An 18,024-nucleotide genomic window follows, 5' to 3' on the forward strand; every position below is an offset into this window, starting at 1 on the left:
TATTTGTTAACAGTTATTAGCCATATTGAAGAATTTCCACTCTGAATGTGCTTTCATTATAATTCTGAAAATAGTATATACAAAATATATTACTAAATTATTTTTAGAAAGCGAAAAGAAAGAAAAAAATCTCTAAGAAAAATAAGGAGCCTTTTTTATTAAGTTTATTTCTAATTTCATTACATTATATACTTCAAATACAAAATTCAACATATTAATTTCATTAGATGTTGACAGCAACATGTTGCGTCAACATTGTGGAATGTATTTGTTAACGCGTTTGCATCATTTGGTATATCAATATATCTCTATATATTTAAAATTCAAGCTTGCTCAATAATTATATAAGTTCTTAGAATAAGATGTGATAGTCTAAAATATCTTAGCTCAAAGAAATCTTATACTAGAGTCTGCCTCAAGGTACATCAAATAATTCTGCACTAAGTTCGAAGTGTCTCAAACTGTCATATCTATATATATATTGAAGAAATATTGGACCAGATTCCGCAACCTCATTAAATCTGTTGTATGGTTCATGATGAATTAATTAACTGTAAACAAATTTTTAAACCGCCATCATCTCAAAGTCAAAGAAAAGATACATTTGTCAAAGCAATAAACGTTCCTATTAAAACACCATCTAAGTATTAATGTTCGTGTATATAAATATTTTATTGATAAATGCATATATAAAACCCCCAAAAAGTACCACTATTGTAAAAAAATACTGAACAATTAAGTAACTAATTATCGCGCGTTCTCAACGCAACTTGCCAACCACTCGAGGAACACAAAACGATTTTCACCTCCAAACAAAGCTCCGCACCAAAAGGCAACACCTCATAAGCTAGTAGTAAATGGGCAATCACAGATTTCATCAACAGCATAGTGTACTTTCGAGCCACACAATTGCGTGGGCCAAGACCCCAGGCAAGCATTTCTGTACTTTCAGCGGTATTAAACCGCTCGGGGCGGAAGCAGGCGGGATCTGCGAAGTTTTCCGGTTGACGCAGTATTTCAAATATATTTATATAGATCTCCGATTCAGCGGGTAAAACGCCGTCTTTGACCTTTGAGTGGGCTGTAATGGAAAGGTGTATAGTTTAATAATCCCTTTCTGAAAGTATATAAAGCTTACTGTAGCTGAAGTTCTTCTTGAGATCGCGCGCTATAATCGGCTGTGGCGGGTATAGTCTTAGCGTTTCCTGTATAACGCAGTCCAAATATTTCAGCTTCTGTAAATTCTCCAGTGTACAAGTGCACGGCGTACCCTTCGGCCACACGCTACGCAATTCATCGAGTACTTTTTGTTGTACGCTCGGATGTCGTGAGATCGCGACAAGCGCAAAAGAGATTGCCGCCGGTGTTAGCAGGCAACCTTGAAATATGAAGGTATTCAGCTCATCGCTGATCTCTGCGTTGCTCAGTGGCTCACCGGCTATTTCTGCAGCGAGCAGCTGTTTCAAAAGTGTGCCAAGCCGCAGTGGCTCAGTTTCGCTGGGTGACTCATGCACTTGGATTGTGTAAACCGCGCCATACGACTTATCAGCTGACGGTGTTGTTGTAGCGACAGCGCGTTGCTCCAAAATCAATTCGTTATTTATGCGATTGAGCGTCTTCAATAGACGCTGCTGGCGACGTTTCTTCAGCGGACAAAGTATGCTATAGATTGCGGCATTCGCGGAGTGTAGACTAAGAAAGCGCGACTTGAAGAGCTCAATGAGCCTAAAATAAAATTAAAGACAATACAATTGCCACAAAATTAATTTAACAGTTTCCCCAACTTACGCCGACACAGCTTGTGCATACTGCGCTGGCGCACACTGCGCTTTGCTCTCCACGCCCACTGCAGTTGCAATGAGCATATCGTGCACCGCTCTCTGCACATACGGTTGTATATCGAAGCTGCTTTTACCATCGCTTTCTTCGCGTAGGCGCTCCACCAATAACTGTGCTTTTGCTGCAAATATCTCCACAAAGTCCGTCAGCATCTGTGGACGCAACGCATGCGCGATCAGTTGTCGCTGCTGTTGCCATTCGTCGGCATCTCGTCGCAACAGTCCAACACCGTAGACCGGTTGCAACAGATTGTTGTAGCCCGTATTCAAATGATCTGCGCTGTGCAGCAGCTGTGTGACAAACTCTGAGTCGGCGGTGAGTATGAATAGCCGATCGAAGACCCAACAGCGCGAGAGCGTGCCGAACTTGTTGAGATAATTGCGTGACTTGACGAGAAAATCTGTGAAAATTTCACTTTCATTTATTAAGTGAATATTACTGTTGGATTTCAATACCGGAGGAGGTTAAGAGTGCTGACTTCAATATTTCAATACAGTTTGATAAAACCTCTTGGAAAGTTAGGATATTATGAAGGTCCAATTTTATTTCATTTCAAATGATACTGATTTCGTAAAAAAGGAATCCGATTATTTTAGCGTATATTAATACCCTTTAAAAGGTTCCGAAAGTTTGAGCATAAAAATATGAGGTAGATACTAATTACATACTGAGTTTGGAATCCAATGAAGTTGAACTTCGAAAATATTATAAGATAGAAGGACCCAAAGGTGGCATTTTTTGTTGGATGCATGGATCACATCCCGGCGCAGTTCTAAGATCTCAACGAAGGATTAACCATTTTACGAGACTAAAAAGTCGCGAAGATTTCATCTAAGTGAGAACTTCTACCGGGAGCTCTAGGACCACCGAATGATAGTCATGGATCTGACTATATAGACGTGTATCACCAATATTATGAAACTTTTTTAGAAGCTCTTAGACGCTATTCTATGAATTCAGACCGTTATTGCTGAATTTTTTAGAAGACCCATTCCAGTCCAATGAGTCGTCGTTTACATTTTTCACGAGAAAGGGTTTTTGCGATTTCTTACAACACTTTCGAACACTTAATTTGGTAACTTGGCTTATACAACAACACTTTTACCAGCAAAAACAACACAAAACTCACTTCTTGGCGTCAGCAATAAGAACTTCTGCACCGAACCGATTAGCGGCAAAGCCAAGGGACCACTTAGATTCGTGATGAGCGCACGTTTCCTACGCGTCTTCACATAATTCAGCGCCGAAACGATTGTCAACGAAATGAATATGCAAATAACGATCATATTGCAACACGACACGTCGAAGTGACCGAAACAAACAAACTGAAAACTGAAAATTGAAAGTAACCAACGCCGAAAGATGCAAAACAAAGCTGAAGTGCAGCACAACCGAAAGCCAGCGGCTGCTGCTCTTACTCTTGCTGTTGCTATTCGACTGGAGACTGTGAGGCCTATGCGCACGAGCGTCCGCGCCACGACTGCGCAGTCGACGGCTGCTGTCGCAATGCGGCTTCCACTCCAATTATTTCGACTACGCCACACCTGAGCGCCCCATGCACCGCTATTTGCTGCGTATGGAATGGAATTTTGTTTTTGCGCTGATCTTTATCCGCGTATTGAATTGTGTTAATTCATAAAAATTTGCTAGCGATCACTCGAGAGTCAACAGCTTTATTACCAAAACACAATAAACTTAACAATGCCGTCAATAAAGATGTGCTTTTTTTACCAACACTGACAAATTACTTGTTTGGGTCCAAAGAAATGTGTATATATGTAAGAAGCTATACACAGGTATTGAATAATCTCTAGCGCCAGTGTCTTGTGTTTGTTTTGGTTCAGCGATTTTGTTTATTTGTTGATCTCACCAACAACCGATTGTGTTCGTAGATTAGCGGTAATGTGTGTGAGAGCGTGCACGAGCGAGACAACCGCAATTGCCATGTAAATGACTTGAGTTGAGAGAGCGTCAAAGCAAATTTGTACGCTTGTGGCTGAAAAACAAGTGGAACAGCGTGAGCAACACAGCTTCAGCGGGTCAACAACGGCAGCAACAACAACAATAAGTGAGTCGCATTTTAACTGCGTCCATTAGCGTTAATTTACGGAAGTGGATTTCGCAAGCGTATAGCCGGCGTAGAGCGGAGCTCCATAGCTTGAACTAAAAGTTTGCGCAGTTAAATGACACACTAATGACTTTTTAACCCGTTACGCGCCAAAAGTTGAAAAAACCAAATAGAGTGTGAGCTATAGACTTCATTATATGTAAATACAGTGTGTTATGGATAATAAGAACTAAGAATTACAGTGCTTTAAGGTTGATTTCGACAAGTTTATTGAAGAAACATTGAGTCATTATTAAAATTTCCCAATACAGGTTTACGAAGTATTGTCTTCAACCACCTCTCTTTTGAAAACAGCAGTCTTTATTAAACTATATAAATATTATATACGTTTTCTTTATTATGCTGATCCCAAATTTTATAAAACTATCAATAAAGAAACAAAATAGACACATTTCTACCCACACTATATTTAATCACTCCCATACAAAATAAGCAATATTCTAAATATGAAACAACCAAACACCATATAGATCGCTACCCAACCTTCAGTCTCTCTTCCTCATACCCAGCTGAAATCCAGTCGCTGAGCGCATAACAATATTTATTTCAGGTTGCACAGGCTCACCGAAAGGCAACAGCTCATATTCGCGCACGATCTTGGCAATGATCATCTTCATCTCCAGCATGGCGAATTTCTGACCGATGCAATTACGAGGGCCAGCACTGAAAGGTATGAAGAGGAATGCACTAGCGCACTCATTATTCAAATGACGTTCGGGCACAAAGTCATCGGGGCGCTCAAAATAACGCGCCTGTCGCAACATGCCAAAAAGCACGATAAGCACTTCAGTGCCCGCGGGTATGACACCATCACCAATTTGTGAATGCGCTGTGTAAAATTTCGTAAACAATTTTAAAATTATGTAATTACACATAGAACTCACTGTATTTGAAGTCCTTCGTCAATTGTCGGCCCACAATCGGCACGGATGGATAGAGACGGAGTGTCTCCTTAATAACACATTCCGTATATTTCAGCTCATTGAGTTCACGCAAGCTGATCGGTTGCTCACGATCATCACCTAACACAACGGCAACTTCCTGTAGCACCTTCTGTTGTACCTCTAGATGGCGTGAGAGCAAATGCAATGTGAAACTGATGGCCGAAGTTGTGGTGTCGTGTCCTTCGAACATAAAAGTATCGACTTCCTCGCGTATATCTTCATCGGACAACGGTTGATCACCGATCGTCGACTGCAACAGCATATCAAGTAGAGCCATACGTTTCTTGCTGCCCACGATCTGAGAATCTCCCGACGAATCTTCATCCACCTTTTGTACATTTCGATTATTTTCAAGTGCCTCACGTCGTTGTTTTATAACATTGGTGGTGAACTCATGCAACGTCTTAATTAGCCGCATTTGTTGCCACTTGAGGTGCGGACAGAAGATGCTGAATAAATTTTCATTGTCCAGATGGACTTTGGTGAAACGATAAGCAAACAGTTTTGTGGTTCTGGCAGTAAGAAAGTGGATAAATTTTAATTGGAATTTTTTAATTCTTTTATTACCCAAATTTTTAGACATTCTAATATTAGTTTAATTGAATAAATTACTGTGAGCAGCTGGCAACGCTTCTCAAAAATATTCTCAAATTGAAATTTACTTAAACCCCCACTGTTTGATACGCATATTTTAATATAATTTGATTAACATAGTAATTTTGTGAAATAAAAAAGTAAATAAGTGGCAACTTTTCTCAAAACTAGCTTCAATTTTAATTCTCCATAAAACCTCTTTTAGTGATACCCTTATTGTAATATTAAAAATTTTGCAGTTATACCTATCATCAGGTGTTTATTTATATTTTAAATTAAAACTGTATGCAGGTGGCAACCCTCTAAAACTCAAACCATCATTAAAATAGGTCTAACTCATCCTATACTGTCGTCCCATAAGTTGTCGTTTCTGATACTCATACTCACTTATTCACAGCCAACGCATACTCAGTTCTCTCATTAGTTTGCGCTCCCACTTTAGTACCCATCGCTGTTTCTGAAGCATTAAATTCCAACAATAACTTACAATGACGACATTATCTACATATTTCGCACTCCACTCACCCGCTATAATGTCCAAAGCGGCCAAGCAGACAAACGGATAGACATCAAAGGCAGTGCAACCATCGGCTTTCTTCGCCAAACAGCGTAACAAAATCGTCGATTGCTGTTCGAAAACCTCGACAAATTGTTCTAATATCTTGAAATGAAAGGCGGGTGTGATAATCTTTCGGCGTGCAAACCATTTACGGCCATCGCTCAACAGCAACCCGGTGCCCAGCCATTGACGCAGCATTTTGTAGTTCAGATGCTTGACGATGTGTTGTTGTGAGACCAAGATTTGCTCATTCAGTTCCAAATCGATACTGGAAACCGATATACGATTGGCCACCCAAGCGGTTACCATGCTGCCGTAACGCTCATGCATCTTCGAGACATACTCTAGCAAATCTGTGAAAATTCCGTAAATTTTTATATAGTTTTTGTTTTCTTGCGAACTTCACTCACTATCCGGTCTCAGCTGGAGAAATACTTGCACTGCTCCTACAAAGGGATAACAGTACGGTCCAGGTATATTGTGGAGTGCACCGCAACGTATGCGGAACATGGACACATAATTTAGCAGGACCAAGGTGAAAAATAAAAGCAAAATCGCGAAGAAAAACATTTCAAAACATTGGAATTAAATACAACGCTACGCTAGACACTTTCAATATAAACATTAAACTGCACGGCTGGCGAAGAACTGATACTCAATATTCTTTAATCTCCATTGAAAAATGCGGTCCCAACGCATAAAAATGCAGTGAGAATGAGTATTTACATGATAATAACACTATGCAACAAAGTGGAATGAATTCTTACTTATTAACTAAAATGCCGATTTTCGGGTTTCCGAAAACTATTTTATACTAACTATAAATATTTTTCGGTGTCAATTTAAGAATATCTCGCCTCATACAAATTTGGAAATTTCGAAAATTCGGACATTAAATATTCGGGACCTAGAAAATTAAGCAGTACTTTAATTTTAAATTAAAACCAGATTAACAATATTATTAACTGAAACAGGTATCTATAGCATTGTTTTAGTTTTTTAAGTCCCGAAAGTTCGGGGTTCGGAGAACAAAATCCGGTTACATAGTGTTGATTGCAAGCTCTCTGTAATCGTATTACCATTATCTTATCGGCAGACTTTCTAGTTATTTATATGCATCCTCTAAAGCTATCGTTTAATCTGCAGCGTCTAATATATTCTCTCAACGCACTTAAACGCAACGTTCGCACGTTTTTTGTGTAATTTGTTTATATAATAAATATTTCGTATTTGTTATGGTTCGCTCTTTTGCTCTTAATCGCAATTAAGACTTAAATTAATTTCATTGATATTTCTTCTCTCTCGATTTTACTTATATGTAAATGATTTATTTGCAACTTAGGGTACACGAGCGGATTAACTATAGCAAATAAACAAGTAAGGAAGGGCTAAGTTCGGGTGTAACCGAATATTTTATACTCTCGCAATTTATTTATTTAATTTTATTTATATTATATAATACACAATTTGACACACATATTCGTCATATATATTGTATAAAGTCCATTGAAAGTTGGAAACCATAATATTAGGTTAGAAGCACCGAGGTCCTCGTGTTCGATATATGGTGCCTTAAAACCTATGGTCCGATTTCGGCGATTTTTAGAATGGGGCTGCCACACTATTAACATAGTATTTGTGCAAAGTTTTGCACCGATATCTTCACTTGTACTTACTTTATATATTGTAAAGTCAACGATTCAGATTGTCTTCAAAGTTCTGGTACATAGGAAGTAGGCGTGGTTGTGAAGCGATTTGGCCAATTTTCACAACATATTCTTGGGAGGTAAGGAAACCTCCTACAAACCAAGTTTCATTGAAATCGGTCGAGTAGTTCCTGAGATATGGTTTTTGACTCATAAGTGGGCGATGCCACGCCCATTTTCCATTTTGAAAAAAAACTGGGTGCAGCTTTTATCTGCCATATCTTATGTGAAATTTAGTGTTTCTGACGTTTTTCGTTATTGAGTTAACCCACTTTTAGTAATTTTCAACCTAACTTTTGTATGGGAGGTGGGCGTGGTTATGATCCGATTTCTTTCATTTTTGGACTGTATTAGGAAGTGGCTAAAAAAACGACTGCAGAAAGCTTGGTTTATATAGCTCTATTGGTTTGCGAGATATGTACAAAAAACTTAGTAGGGGCCGGGGCCACGCCCACTTCCCCAAAAAAATTACATCCAAATATGCCCCTTCATAGTGCGATCCTTCATACCAAATTTTATTTCCATAGCTTTATTTATGGCTTAGTTATGGAACTTTATGTGTTTTCGGTTTTCGCCATTTTGTGGGCGTGGCAGTGGTTCGATTTTGCTCATTTTCGAAAGCAACCTTCCTATGGTGCCAAGAAATAAGTGTGCCAAGTTTCATCAAGATATCTTAATTTTTACTCAAGTTACAGCTTGCACAGACGGACGGACGGACGGACGGACAGACAGACATTCGGATTTGAACTCCACTCTTCACCCTGATCACTTTGGTATATATAACCCCATATCTAACTCGTTTAGTTTTGGGTGTTACAAACAACCGTTATGTGAACAAAACTATAATACTCTCTTTAGCAACATTTGTTGCGAGAGTATAAAAAAAATAACAAAATGGCGTCGACTTGAAAAACAACTTTTTTTACCCGATTTTTTCGACCTTTTCGAATTTTTTTAAAATATTTCAAATCAAAATTTTAGGAAATCCAAGGCAGACACAATGGAGCATTGTATTAAGAAGAAGAAGAATTTCAAAGAAATCGGTTTAGTAGAACTTGAGATATCATGTCAACCACCTCAAAATAAGTAGTTTCGAGAAAAACGAATCGAATTTTGAAAAATCCTTCCAAGGTCATATTTTTGAAAGTCTAAACATTCGAAATATGCTAAAAAAAATCAATTTTTTCAAAATCCTAGACCAGAATACCCCTTTAAGAAACACACAATTTGATCCACATATTTGGCCAGAGTCCATTAGAATAACGAAAATCATTATATTATATATTCCTGAATAATTTTTCAACCATTTTTGCCACAAAGTTAAATTATATCCAAAAATTTACGTTCAACTAATTTTTCTCAGAGATCTTACATACTAACCGATATAGCCGCAAGCTCGGTGATTTTAAGATGGGTGATATCACACTATAAATGCAGTATTTATGCAAAGTTTTGTACCGATATCTTCACTGGTGCCTATTTTATATATTGTTAAGTGAACAAATTAGATGGACTTCAACATTGTAGTATAGTGAAAGAAGATATGGTTCTGAATCGTTTCTATCGAGTGCGGCGATCCGGCTACTCGTCACGTTACGAAATTTCACTCGCTCACTCAAGACTGGCGAGATTCTAACTCAGGTTTACGAAACCACAGTGTTGTCTTCCAACTCTTACTTTTTAAAAACATCAGTATAATATTTATATTTCGATGTATACAACTAAATATAAACAACTATGTATACATATATTCATCACTCTTATGAGAAATAAACAATATCAATCAAAATCCAAAAAAAAAGCGATTAAACACCATATATATCGCTACCCAACCTTCAGTCTCTCTTCCTCATACCCAGCTGAAATCCAGTCGCTGAGCGCATAACAATATTTATTTCAGGTTTAACTGGGACGCCGAAGGGCAACAGCTCATATTCGCGCACTATCTTGGCAATGATCATCTTCATCTCCAGCATGGCGTATTTCTGACCGATGCAATTGCGAGGGCCAGCGCTGAATGGTATGAAGAGGAAAGCACTAGCGCACTCATTATTCAAATGACGTTCGGGCACAAAGTCATCGGGGCGCTCAAAATAACGCGCCTGTCGCAACATGCCAAAAAGCACGATAAGCACTTCAGTGCCCGCGGGTATGACACCATCACCAATTTGTGAATGCGCTGTGTGAGAGTTCGTAAATAATTTAAAAATTATACAAATATACATAGAACTCACTGTATTTGAAGTCCTCCGTCAATTGTCGGCCCACAATCGGCACGGATGGATAGAGACGGAGTGTCTCCTTAATAACACATTCGATATATTTCAGCTCATTGAGTTCGCGCAAGCTGATCGGCTGCTCACGATCATCACCTAACACCGTGGCGACCTCGTGCAACACCTTCTGTTGTACCTCTGGATGGCGTGAGAGCAAATGCAATGTGAAACTGATGGCCGAAGTTGTGGTGTCGTGTCCTTCGAACATAAAAGTATCGACTTCCTCGCGTATATCTTCATCGGACAACGGTTGATCACCGATCGTCGACTGCAACAGCATATCAAGTAGAGCCATACGTTTCTTGCTGCCCACAATTTGAGAATCTTCGGACGAATCTTCATCCACCGTTTCTAATTTTCGATTATTTTCAAGTGCTTCACGTCGTTGTTTTATAACATTGGTGGTGAACTCATGCAGCGTCTTAATGAGACGCATTTGTTGCCACTTGAGGTGCGGACAGAAGATGCTGAATAAAATTTCATTGTCCAGATGAGCATTGATGAAACGAGAAGCAAGCAATTTTGTGGTTCTAGGAGTAAAGGAGTGAAGTTATTTCAATTTTATTATTTATTTTTTGAAAATATATTGTATTTTTTTATTTTCTTATTTTGTCTCCTTAAAACCTCTTAGTTTGATATTAATTTTATGAAATAAAAAATTTAAACAATTGGCAACCCTTCTCAAATCAACTTTAAATCTCCTTAAATATTGTTTTAGTGATACCCTTTTTGTAATAATTTAATTAATTTATTAATTTTGTGAAACAACAAAAATAAAATAAAAAGGTGGCAACTCTACCTAAAAATAATTCAAAATGCTAATTTTTTCGAAATTTTTTACAGTAATCCCTATATTCCGGTGTTTTTTCTATATTTTTTTCTTGAAATTGTATACAGATGGCAACCGTCTAAAACAAAAAACATTATTAAAATCAGTCTAACACATCCTATAATGTCGTCCCGTAAATTGCCGTGTACCTTTCGCTTAATACTCACTGATTCACAGCCAACGCATACTCAGTTCTCTCATTAGTTTGCGCTCCCACTTTAGTACCCATCGCTGTCTCTAAAGCATTAAATTCCAACAAAAACTTACAATGACGATATTATATATCTCGCAACTCCACTCACCCGCTATAATGTCCAAAGCGACCAAGCAGACAAACGGATAGACATCAAAGGCAGTGCAACCATCGGCTTTCTTCGCCAAACAGCGCAACAAAATCGTCGATTGCTGTTCGAAAACCTCGACAAATTGTTCTAATATCTTGAAATGAAAGGCGGGTGTGATAATCTTTCGGCGTGCAAACCATTTACGGCCATCGCTCAACAGCAACCCGGTGCCCAGCCATTGACGCAGCATTTTGTAGTTCAGATGCTTGACAATGTGTTGTTGTGAGACCAAAATTTGCTCATTCAGTTCCAAATCGATACTGGAAACCGATATACGATTGGCCACCCAAGCGGTTACCACGCTGCCGTAACGTTCATGCAACTTCGAGACATACTCCAGCAAATCTGTGAAGATTGCGTAACTTTAATTTAAATTTTATATTATCGAAGTTCGCTCACTATCCGGCCGCAGCTGGAGAAATATTTGCACTGCTCCTACCAGAGGATAACAGTAGGGCCCAGGTATATTGTGTAGTGCACCGCGACGTATGCGCAACATGGTCACATAATTTAGCAGGACCAAGGTGGAAAATAAAGTTAAAAACGCGAAGAAAAACATTTCGAAACATTGGAATTAAACCAGACACTTTCAAGATAAAAATGAAACTGCACGGCTGGTGAAGAGCTGATATTTATTAATATTTAATCTCCATTGAAAAATGCGTTCCGAATATATAAAAATGCAGTGCGAATGAGTATTTACCTGATAATAACACTATGCAACAAAGTGGAATGGATTTTTTTTATTAGCAAAAGTCCCAAGTTTCGGGATCCCGACCATTATTTTTCATTAATTATAAATATTTTTCAGAACTTATTATATCTGAAGAATATCTCTTATTTTAAATTACACTGTCCAACAAATGAAGACTTTTTGAATGGAACAGAATACCCATAATTCTGAAAGGGTATGTTGAGTAGATCATTTTTGTAGAACAAACTTATGGTCCAGCACGTCTGATTTTTTTTTTTTTACAGTGGGTCAAAGTTTTCATTTTTTGGTCGAAGGGAGCATTATACTATATGAAAAAAATGTTGTAAGTTAATGCCTGAGAGAATTCTTATGGTCAGAGTTGTATTGTGGAATTGTATGAGGATTATTTTTGTGGAAGATCTTAACCCTCTAACTGGTTTCTTTATGGGTCAATTTGACCCTTTTTTTGAGAAAATCAAAAAATATCCTTTAAAAAAGGACATTTAAGGATTAAAATATTCTACGGAAATGTTTGGCCGAAAATGTATGTGTAGGCGGTTGAGGCACCGGAACACCTTCACAGCGCACTTCTGGTAAAATTACATTATTTGTTGCTTCGTATGTTATTATCGCGTAGTGCCTTTGGCTTCTACCAAATTTGTAATTTACGCAGAATTAGCATGTATTCTGTTCCAAAAATGCTGTTGGACAGTGTTATGTAAACTTTCAAAATACCGAAATTTTGGCATATCGAAAACTACTTTTCAATAACTATAAATATTTTGTAAGATCTACATATCTTCAGAAAATATCTTAAATTATTTCAATTAAATTTTGGAATCTCGAAAACGGGTTTTCCTGTATTTATCTCATATTTTAATTAATGTTAGAATTAATTAAAGTTAGAAAATCCCGAAATTTCGTGATCCCGAAAACTATTTAATGAATATATCGTACATGAAATTATGCAAATCTCGAAATTAAATCGAGGTCGAGGTAATGATGTTACACAGTGTTTACCCAGAGTTTGTATGTTTAATATGTATGTATGAATCGTCTAACACAACCTCACAATTTGGCACGCTTTTGGTTCATATTTAATATAAATTATGGTGCGCTTTTTTTTTTGATCGGAATTAAGACTCATATTATTCTTATTGAGAATTCTTCTCTCGATTTTGCTCATATGTAAATGACTTTTTTACTACCTTTGGTGCACGAGCAAATTATCTATAATAAATAATAAGATGTAATAAATAAAAACACAAATTAATCATTTACAGTAAGTAGTAGCCAGTAAAAGACAGACATGTAAGAAATTTTTTAAAATTTTTATTTTAATGAATTTTGATTTTTGAAAATTATATTAATTATATTTAAAAAAATTGCATTAAAATTTTTTTTAAAATTATGTAAATTTTATTTTAAAAAAATATTTATTATTTAACACATTTTTTTTATAATATTATAATATTCGTTTTTATTAATTTTAGTTTATAAAAAAATTAAAAAAAAAAATCATTTAATTTATTTATTTAAAATAATACTTTTTTATTAGTAAATTTAATTAAAAATATGTATTTTATATCTATTTGACTTAAAATTTAATAAGTAATTCAGCTTTAGTAACAAAAACCTACTCCATTGATTCTGGCAATAGAGCAATAAAACGCTCAACTTTTTATTCCATTTTTTCAGTTTTTATTGTATTCTTATAATCACTAAAACACAACACTTGTAACAAGCGACTTTTAACACTTGAAGAAAAACAAAATAGCATTTTTATGCCCATTTCCGTTATGCCGGCTCGAACGGAAATTAAAATACGAGCGCTGCCCTGCACTTTTCATGGCCGTCGTCATCCAATTGCTAGGCGCCTGCAGGCAACATTTTTATTATGAAATCTAATTAACACCAGGCAACAACAACACTACAGAGGCAAAGCAACGAAATCTAAGCTAACGACTAATAACTGAACGACTCGTTACATACATACACACACAAACAAATATAAGTGACGGTTGGACGGACCGACGGCGTGAATGATGGAGTGGAGCAGTCTGCAAACCGGTGAGCTGGGTGTACAGTTAACTGCGCCCTTTTCCAATTTGTATGCCTACAGCTTATTTTGTTGTTGTTGTTGTTGTATGTTGTAGATTACTGTTAATTTACTTTTTTTGCTTTCGCTTATTTATTACAGTTATTTGTTTTAATTGTTGTTTTTTTGCTTTTATTATAATTGAAAGTCGTCGTTGTTTTTGTCATTGCTCTGCAATTCATATTTCGCGCTCGTAATGTGATTACGTTGACGTATGTACGTAAAGTGGTCATTTGTCCGGTGCGATGCGAGTTTTTTATCAGCGGGCGGTCGGCATGCTACAACAATAACAACAACACAGTGGAACAATATTTATATCTCGCTTTCGTACAACGTTCGTAGCTGATATCGACAATAACAACAACAGCAAATAAAACATATCACAAATCTACGGACACTTGTTGCTTTCGCACATGCCGACACTTTTGCTGTTGTTGTTGTTGCAGCAATTGCAATAATTTCAATTTTCAATTTACTCTCATGTGTTCAGGCAAATATGCCTCTATATATATTGTATATATACATAAATACAAATATGTATGAATGCATTTAAAAGGGTAGACAAAATTGAATGAAAATTCCGAGCAGACGAGATTTTTCATTTAATTTGCATATTTATATGTAGCGATATGTAACTTCGTGAGTCTGTCTGTCGGAAAAAATGCAATTTTCGTATTAATTGCTTATCGGCGGACTGTTGCAGATAAAGTGTCTTCGAAAATACATATGTGAATATTCAACTGTATAATCTACAAAAATATATATGCACATATATGTGATTGTCAATACGAATTATCTTGGCATGACTATAATTTCAAACCTAATAATAAAGTAAACATTTTACTTTTTAACAACTTCGTTAACCTTAAATGACACACAGTCCAACTTCAAAATCGAGTCAAAAAATATTTTCCTTCCTTCTTTGTATAGTTCATTGAAATCTACACATTTTGATGATTTTAGATAAGTCCGACACAGCAGTCCAGGGCTTTTTTCGTTTCGGAACACAAAGTTTCCACTTGATTCTTCCGACTTATATAAGATTCGTACTTTAGGCTCAACCCACACCGGATGTGGATGGTATCTGGCGACGAAAAATGGATCACATACGACAATATCAAGCGAAAATGGTCGTGGTCGAAGGCCGGTGAATCGTCCCAAAGAGTGGCCAAGCCGGGATTGACAGCCAGGAAGGTTTTGCTGTGTGTTTGGTAGAATTGGAAGGGAATCATCCACTACGAGCTGCTCCCATATCGCCAGACGCTTAATTCGACCATCTACTGCAAACAACTGGACCGCTTGAAGCAGGCGATCGACCTGGAGCGTCCAGAATTGGCCAACAGGAAGGATGTAGTGTTCCACCAGGACACACACTTCATTGATGACTCGTTAGAAGTTACGGGAGCTCGGATGGGAGGTTCTATCGCATCCACCATATAGCCCGGACATAGTGCCAAGTAATTACAACCTGTTCCTGTCCATGGCGAACGCCCTTGGTGGTGTAAAGTTGATATCAAAAGAGGCTTATGAAAAGTGGCTGTCCGAATTCTTCGCTAATAAGAAGGGGGGCTTCTACGAGGGGGTATTATGAAATTAGCCTTCTAGATGGAAACAGATTATCGAACGAAACGGCGCATATTTGAACTAAATCCGAACACTGTAACAATTTTTTCAGTGTTCGGTGTGGGTTGTCAAATATAAAGCTGTGGGTTGTTGTCGTATCAGACAAAAAAAACTGTCTTGACTAATTCGGTGTGGATTGAGCCTTACTTTGCTAACACTAAAGAATACTTTCAGAGCTAGAAATTAATACACGATTACCAAGGTGTTAAAATCTGGAGTAATTCTATATTGGAATTTAAAGCTCATTTATGATAGTCCTATAAAATTATCTAATAATAATTTTCATATTTCCTTTCTCACTGACATACCAAGTTTTTTTATGATCCAGGTATGGATTTAATGGCGGTTTAATTCTTCTGCTGAATTATCTTATATCGGCATAAAGACGACTCCATTTCTTGCTTGATGTTTGCCTGTCTATTTCTAGATCTGCCCCAAAATCAAACGTATTGTGTATATCTGACCAATTGTAGATTTCCATTTGCTTTATAGAACTTTGTCCGCGGCTTTAGTAGGCTAATTGATTTCATCAACCTTCATTGGAGATCATCTCATTATCTGGACGTTTCTCTGGCGTCCCCTTTCAGCAGATTGTAGACGTATTTCGTCCATAATATAAATATATTCTGAAAATAGTGACCAGATCTTCTTCACGAAACATATTACTTAAATACAAGGCGAAAAATGCCATCTTGATGATGTCTAGGTCAAGAAGCATATCTTCGCGACTACAGAGAATTTCACTAAGATAAATCTCAATGTCTGACTTATGGCATCCGAATACTAATAATGGATCAAAAGACTCCCACAGTTCGACGAAATAAGTGTTTTACGTATATTATATAGGTTTTAAGTCGACTTATGTCAATTTCAAACAATTGAAGACATCAATGTCATTACCAAATCCATAGATTATGCGAGGATTAGAGACCTATACGTTTTTCACGCGATACCTCGAATATAGCTGAGAGTTTTTTTTATTATGGACCGATATTGAACTCTGTTTGTTCCGTAGACCCTCTTAGGGCTAATTAATGAACTTGTTTATTATCCTAAACTTAAAAGAGCTCTGAACTGGGACTATTTCCATCCTTATGTGGTGGATTTATTCCAATTTAAAGGTCTCTAAAGAGTCTGGATAACTATCAATGACACAGTCTACTACTAACTTATGTTTATTTCTCTAAGCATATATGTAAGTGTCCACACGCCCTCATTACTTTTTCCCGACTTTATCTAAGACCCACTAAGTCGGCTTCATGTCACCAACGTGTGCAGTTCAATCAGTTTCAAGTCTTATACCAAGATCTCATATAGCACGCACACACAGCTTAACAATCAACAACAATGTGTGCAATTGCAGAAAAATAAATGCAACAACACCAACACTACAACAAATATCAATCACAACAAAGCAAACAGTCATAAAGTGCTCACAATTCGATTTGCTCGCAGCCAACAATGAGGCAAAAACGAATGCGGGAATGAGAGAAGTGGCAAACTTTTCGATTGCACAAAGGTATTGTACAATAATACAATAATACAATAATAATAGAGCAATACAATAATAATAACAACAACATAACACATGCGAAGAGTGTAGTTGAAGTGCATGTGAGAGTGTGCAACAACAACAACAGACAGGTACATAATTGCTGCAACAACAACCTGCATACAGTCAAGTGTGTGCTGTACTTGCCACATTTTGTTGCATGCAACGATGGTGGTGCTTGTAAACTGTTTGAAGTACATATTATGCTGCTTATCATTTAGTTAGACAAAGTTTGTTGTTATTGTTGTTATATTTTTGTTAGCCACTGTTGAGACTTGGCTAGTAGTTGTTATTGTTGTTGTTGTTTCTCGTCAGCGAAGCGCAGTTGGACGCAGTTGTCTAGCAAAGGACTTCAAGAAGACAAGTTGAATGGACACCTGCAGATTATACACAGATATATATCCTCTATTACAAACACACCCTCCGATTCACTCAATCACTGCGACAATTCGTAAATGTGCCTACAATTGAGTTATCTATCGAGTTATTGAGGGAAAATTCGTAAAACATAAATAAGTTAACTGTGAGTTTCGTTTATTGCATTCCTCATTCTCCAATTCACAAGCCAACCAATTGACCACCTTTTCACCGCCTCGCATCGCTCTCCCCACACACACCCTGCATTCGTTAGCTATTAAGGACTCATGACGACTGAAATGGCAATCAGTTGAAAAGTCGCAGCGACAAAGGACAATCAAATAGCAGGACCAACGACCTGCAATGATAAAAAATACAAGCTGAGCGCATCAAAGCGACCATGACGATTGCCCAAATTCATTGTGAACAATCAGACACAAAATTCGTTGATGAGCCTGTGCCGTTGTGTGTGCTGTTCCAC

General features: G+C 37.3%; 3 protein-coding genes across 10 annotated transcripts in view; all 3 read right to left on the bottom strand.

The window, feature by feature from the left end:
- Positions 1–250: 250 nt before the first annotated feature.
- LOC112694738 (cytochrome P450 4d8-like) lies at positions 251–3,325 on the bottom strand. The gene is given in 5 exon segments (NM_001364884.1): positions 251–519; positions 552–1,081; positions 1,139–1,725; positions 1,789–2,239; positions 2,969–3,325. Coding segments are annotated over 4 exon segments (1,533 nt in total). The 5' UTR covers positions 3,126–3,325; the 3' UTR covers positions 251–519; positions 552–743.
- Positions 3,326–4,207: 882 nt separating this feature from the next.
- LOC105211129 (cytochrome P450 4d8-like) lies at positions 4,208–11,825 on the bottom strand. Of its 2 annotated transcripts, NM_001364883.1 has the most exon segments (6): positions 4,208–4,796; positions 4,852–5,423; positions 5,893–5,962; positions 6,031–6,417; positions 6,475–6,572; positions 11,717–11,825. In NM_001364883.1, coding segments are annotated over 6 exon segments (1,533 nt in total). In that variant the 5' UTR covers positions 11,779–11,825; the 3' UTR covers positions 4,208–4,452.
- Positions 9,342–18,024, bottom strand: part of LOC114803847 (cytochrome P450 4d8-like) — a 38,557-nt gene continuing 29,874 nt past the window's right edge. For all 7 annotated transcript variants that reach the window (XM_054228985.1, XM_054228987.1, XM_054228990.1 and 4 more), the window contains 4 exons: positions 11,178–11,564; positions 11,043–11,112; positions 10,005–10,576; positions 9,342–9,949 (listed from right to left, as the gene is read on the bottom strand). In XM_054228985.1, coding sequence (XP_054084960.1) covers positions 9,606–9,949; positions 10,005–10,576; positions 11,043–11,112; positions 11,178–11,409 — 1,218 coding nt within the window. In that variant the 5' untranslated portion in view covers positions 11,410–11,564 and the 3' untranslated portion in view covers positions 9,342–9,605. The remainder of the gene's footprint in view (positions 9,950–10,004; positions 10,577–11,042; positions 11,113–11,177; positions 11,565–18,024) is intronic.

The sequence above is a fragment of the Zeugodacus cucurbitae genome, chromosome 4, assembly GCF_028554725.1.
Source record: "Zeugodacus cucurbitae isolate PBARC_wt_2022May chromosome 4, idZeuCucr1.2, whole genome shotgun sequence".
NCBI classification, from domain to species: domain Eukaryota; kingdom Metazoa; phylum Arthropoda; class Insecta; order Diptera; family Tephritidae; genus Zeugodacus; species Zeugodacus cucurbitae.

Bases quoted from the DNA above. Each gene is read 5' to 3' on its own strand.
- LOC105211129 (XM_054228375.1), bottom strand. From the start codon at position 6,634: ATGTTTTTCTTCGCGATTTTGCTTTTATTTTTCACCTTGGTCCTGCTA. The intron at 6,418-6,474 runs GTGAGTGAAGTT...GAATTTTCACAG, and splicing joins TCTCCAGCTGAGACCGGATA to ATTTGCTAGAGTATGTCTCG. The intron at 5,424-5,892 runs GTGAGTATGAGT...TCTTACTGCCAG, and splicing joins TATGCGTTGGCTGTGAATAA to AACCACAAAACTGTTTGCTT.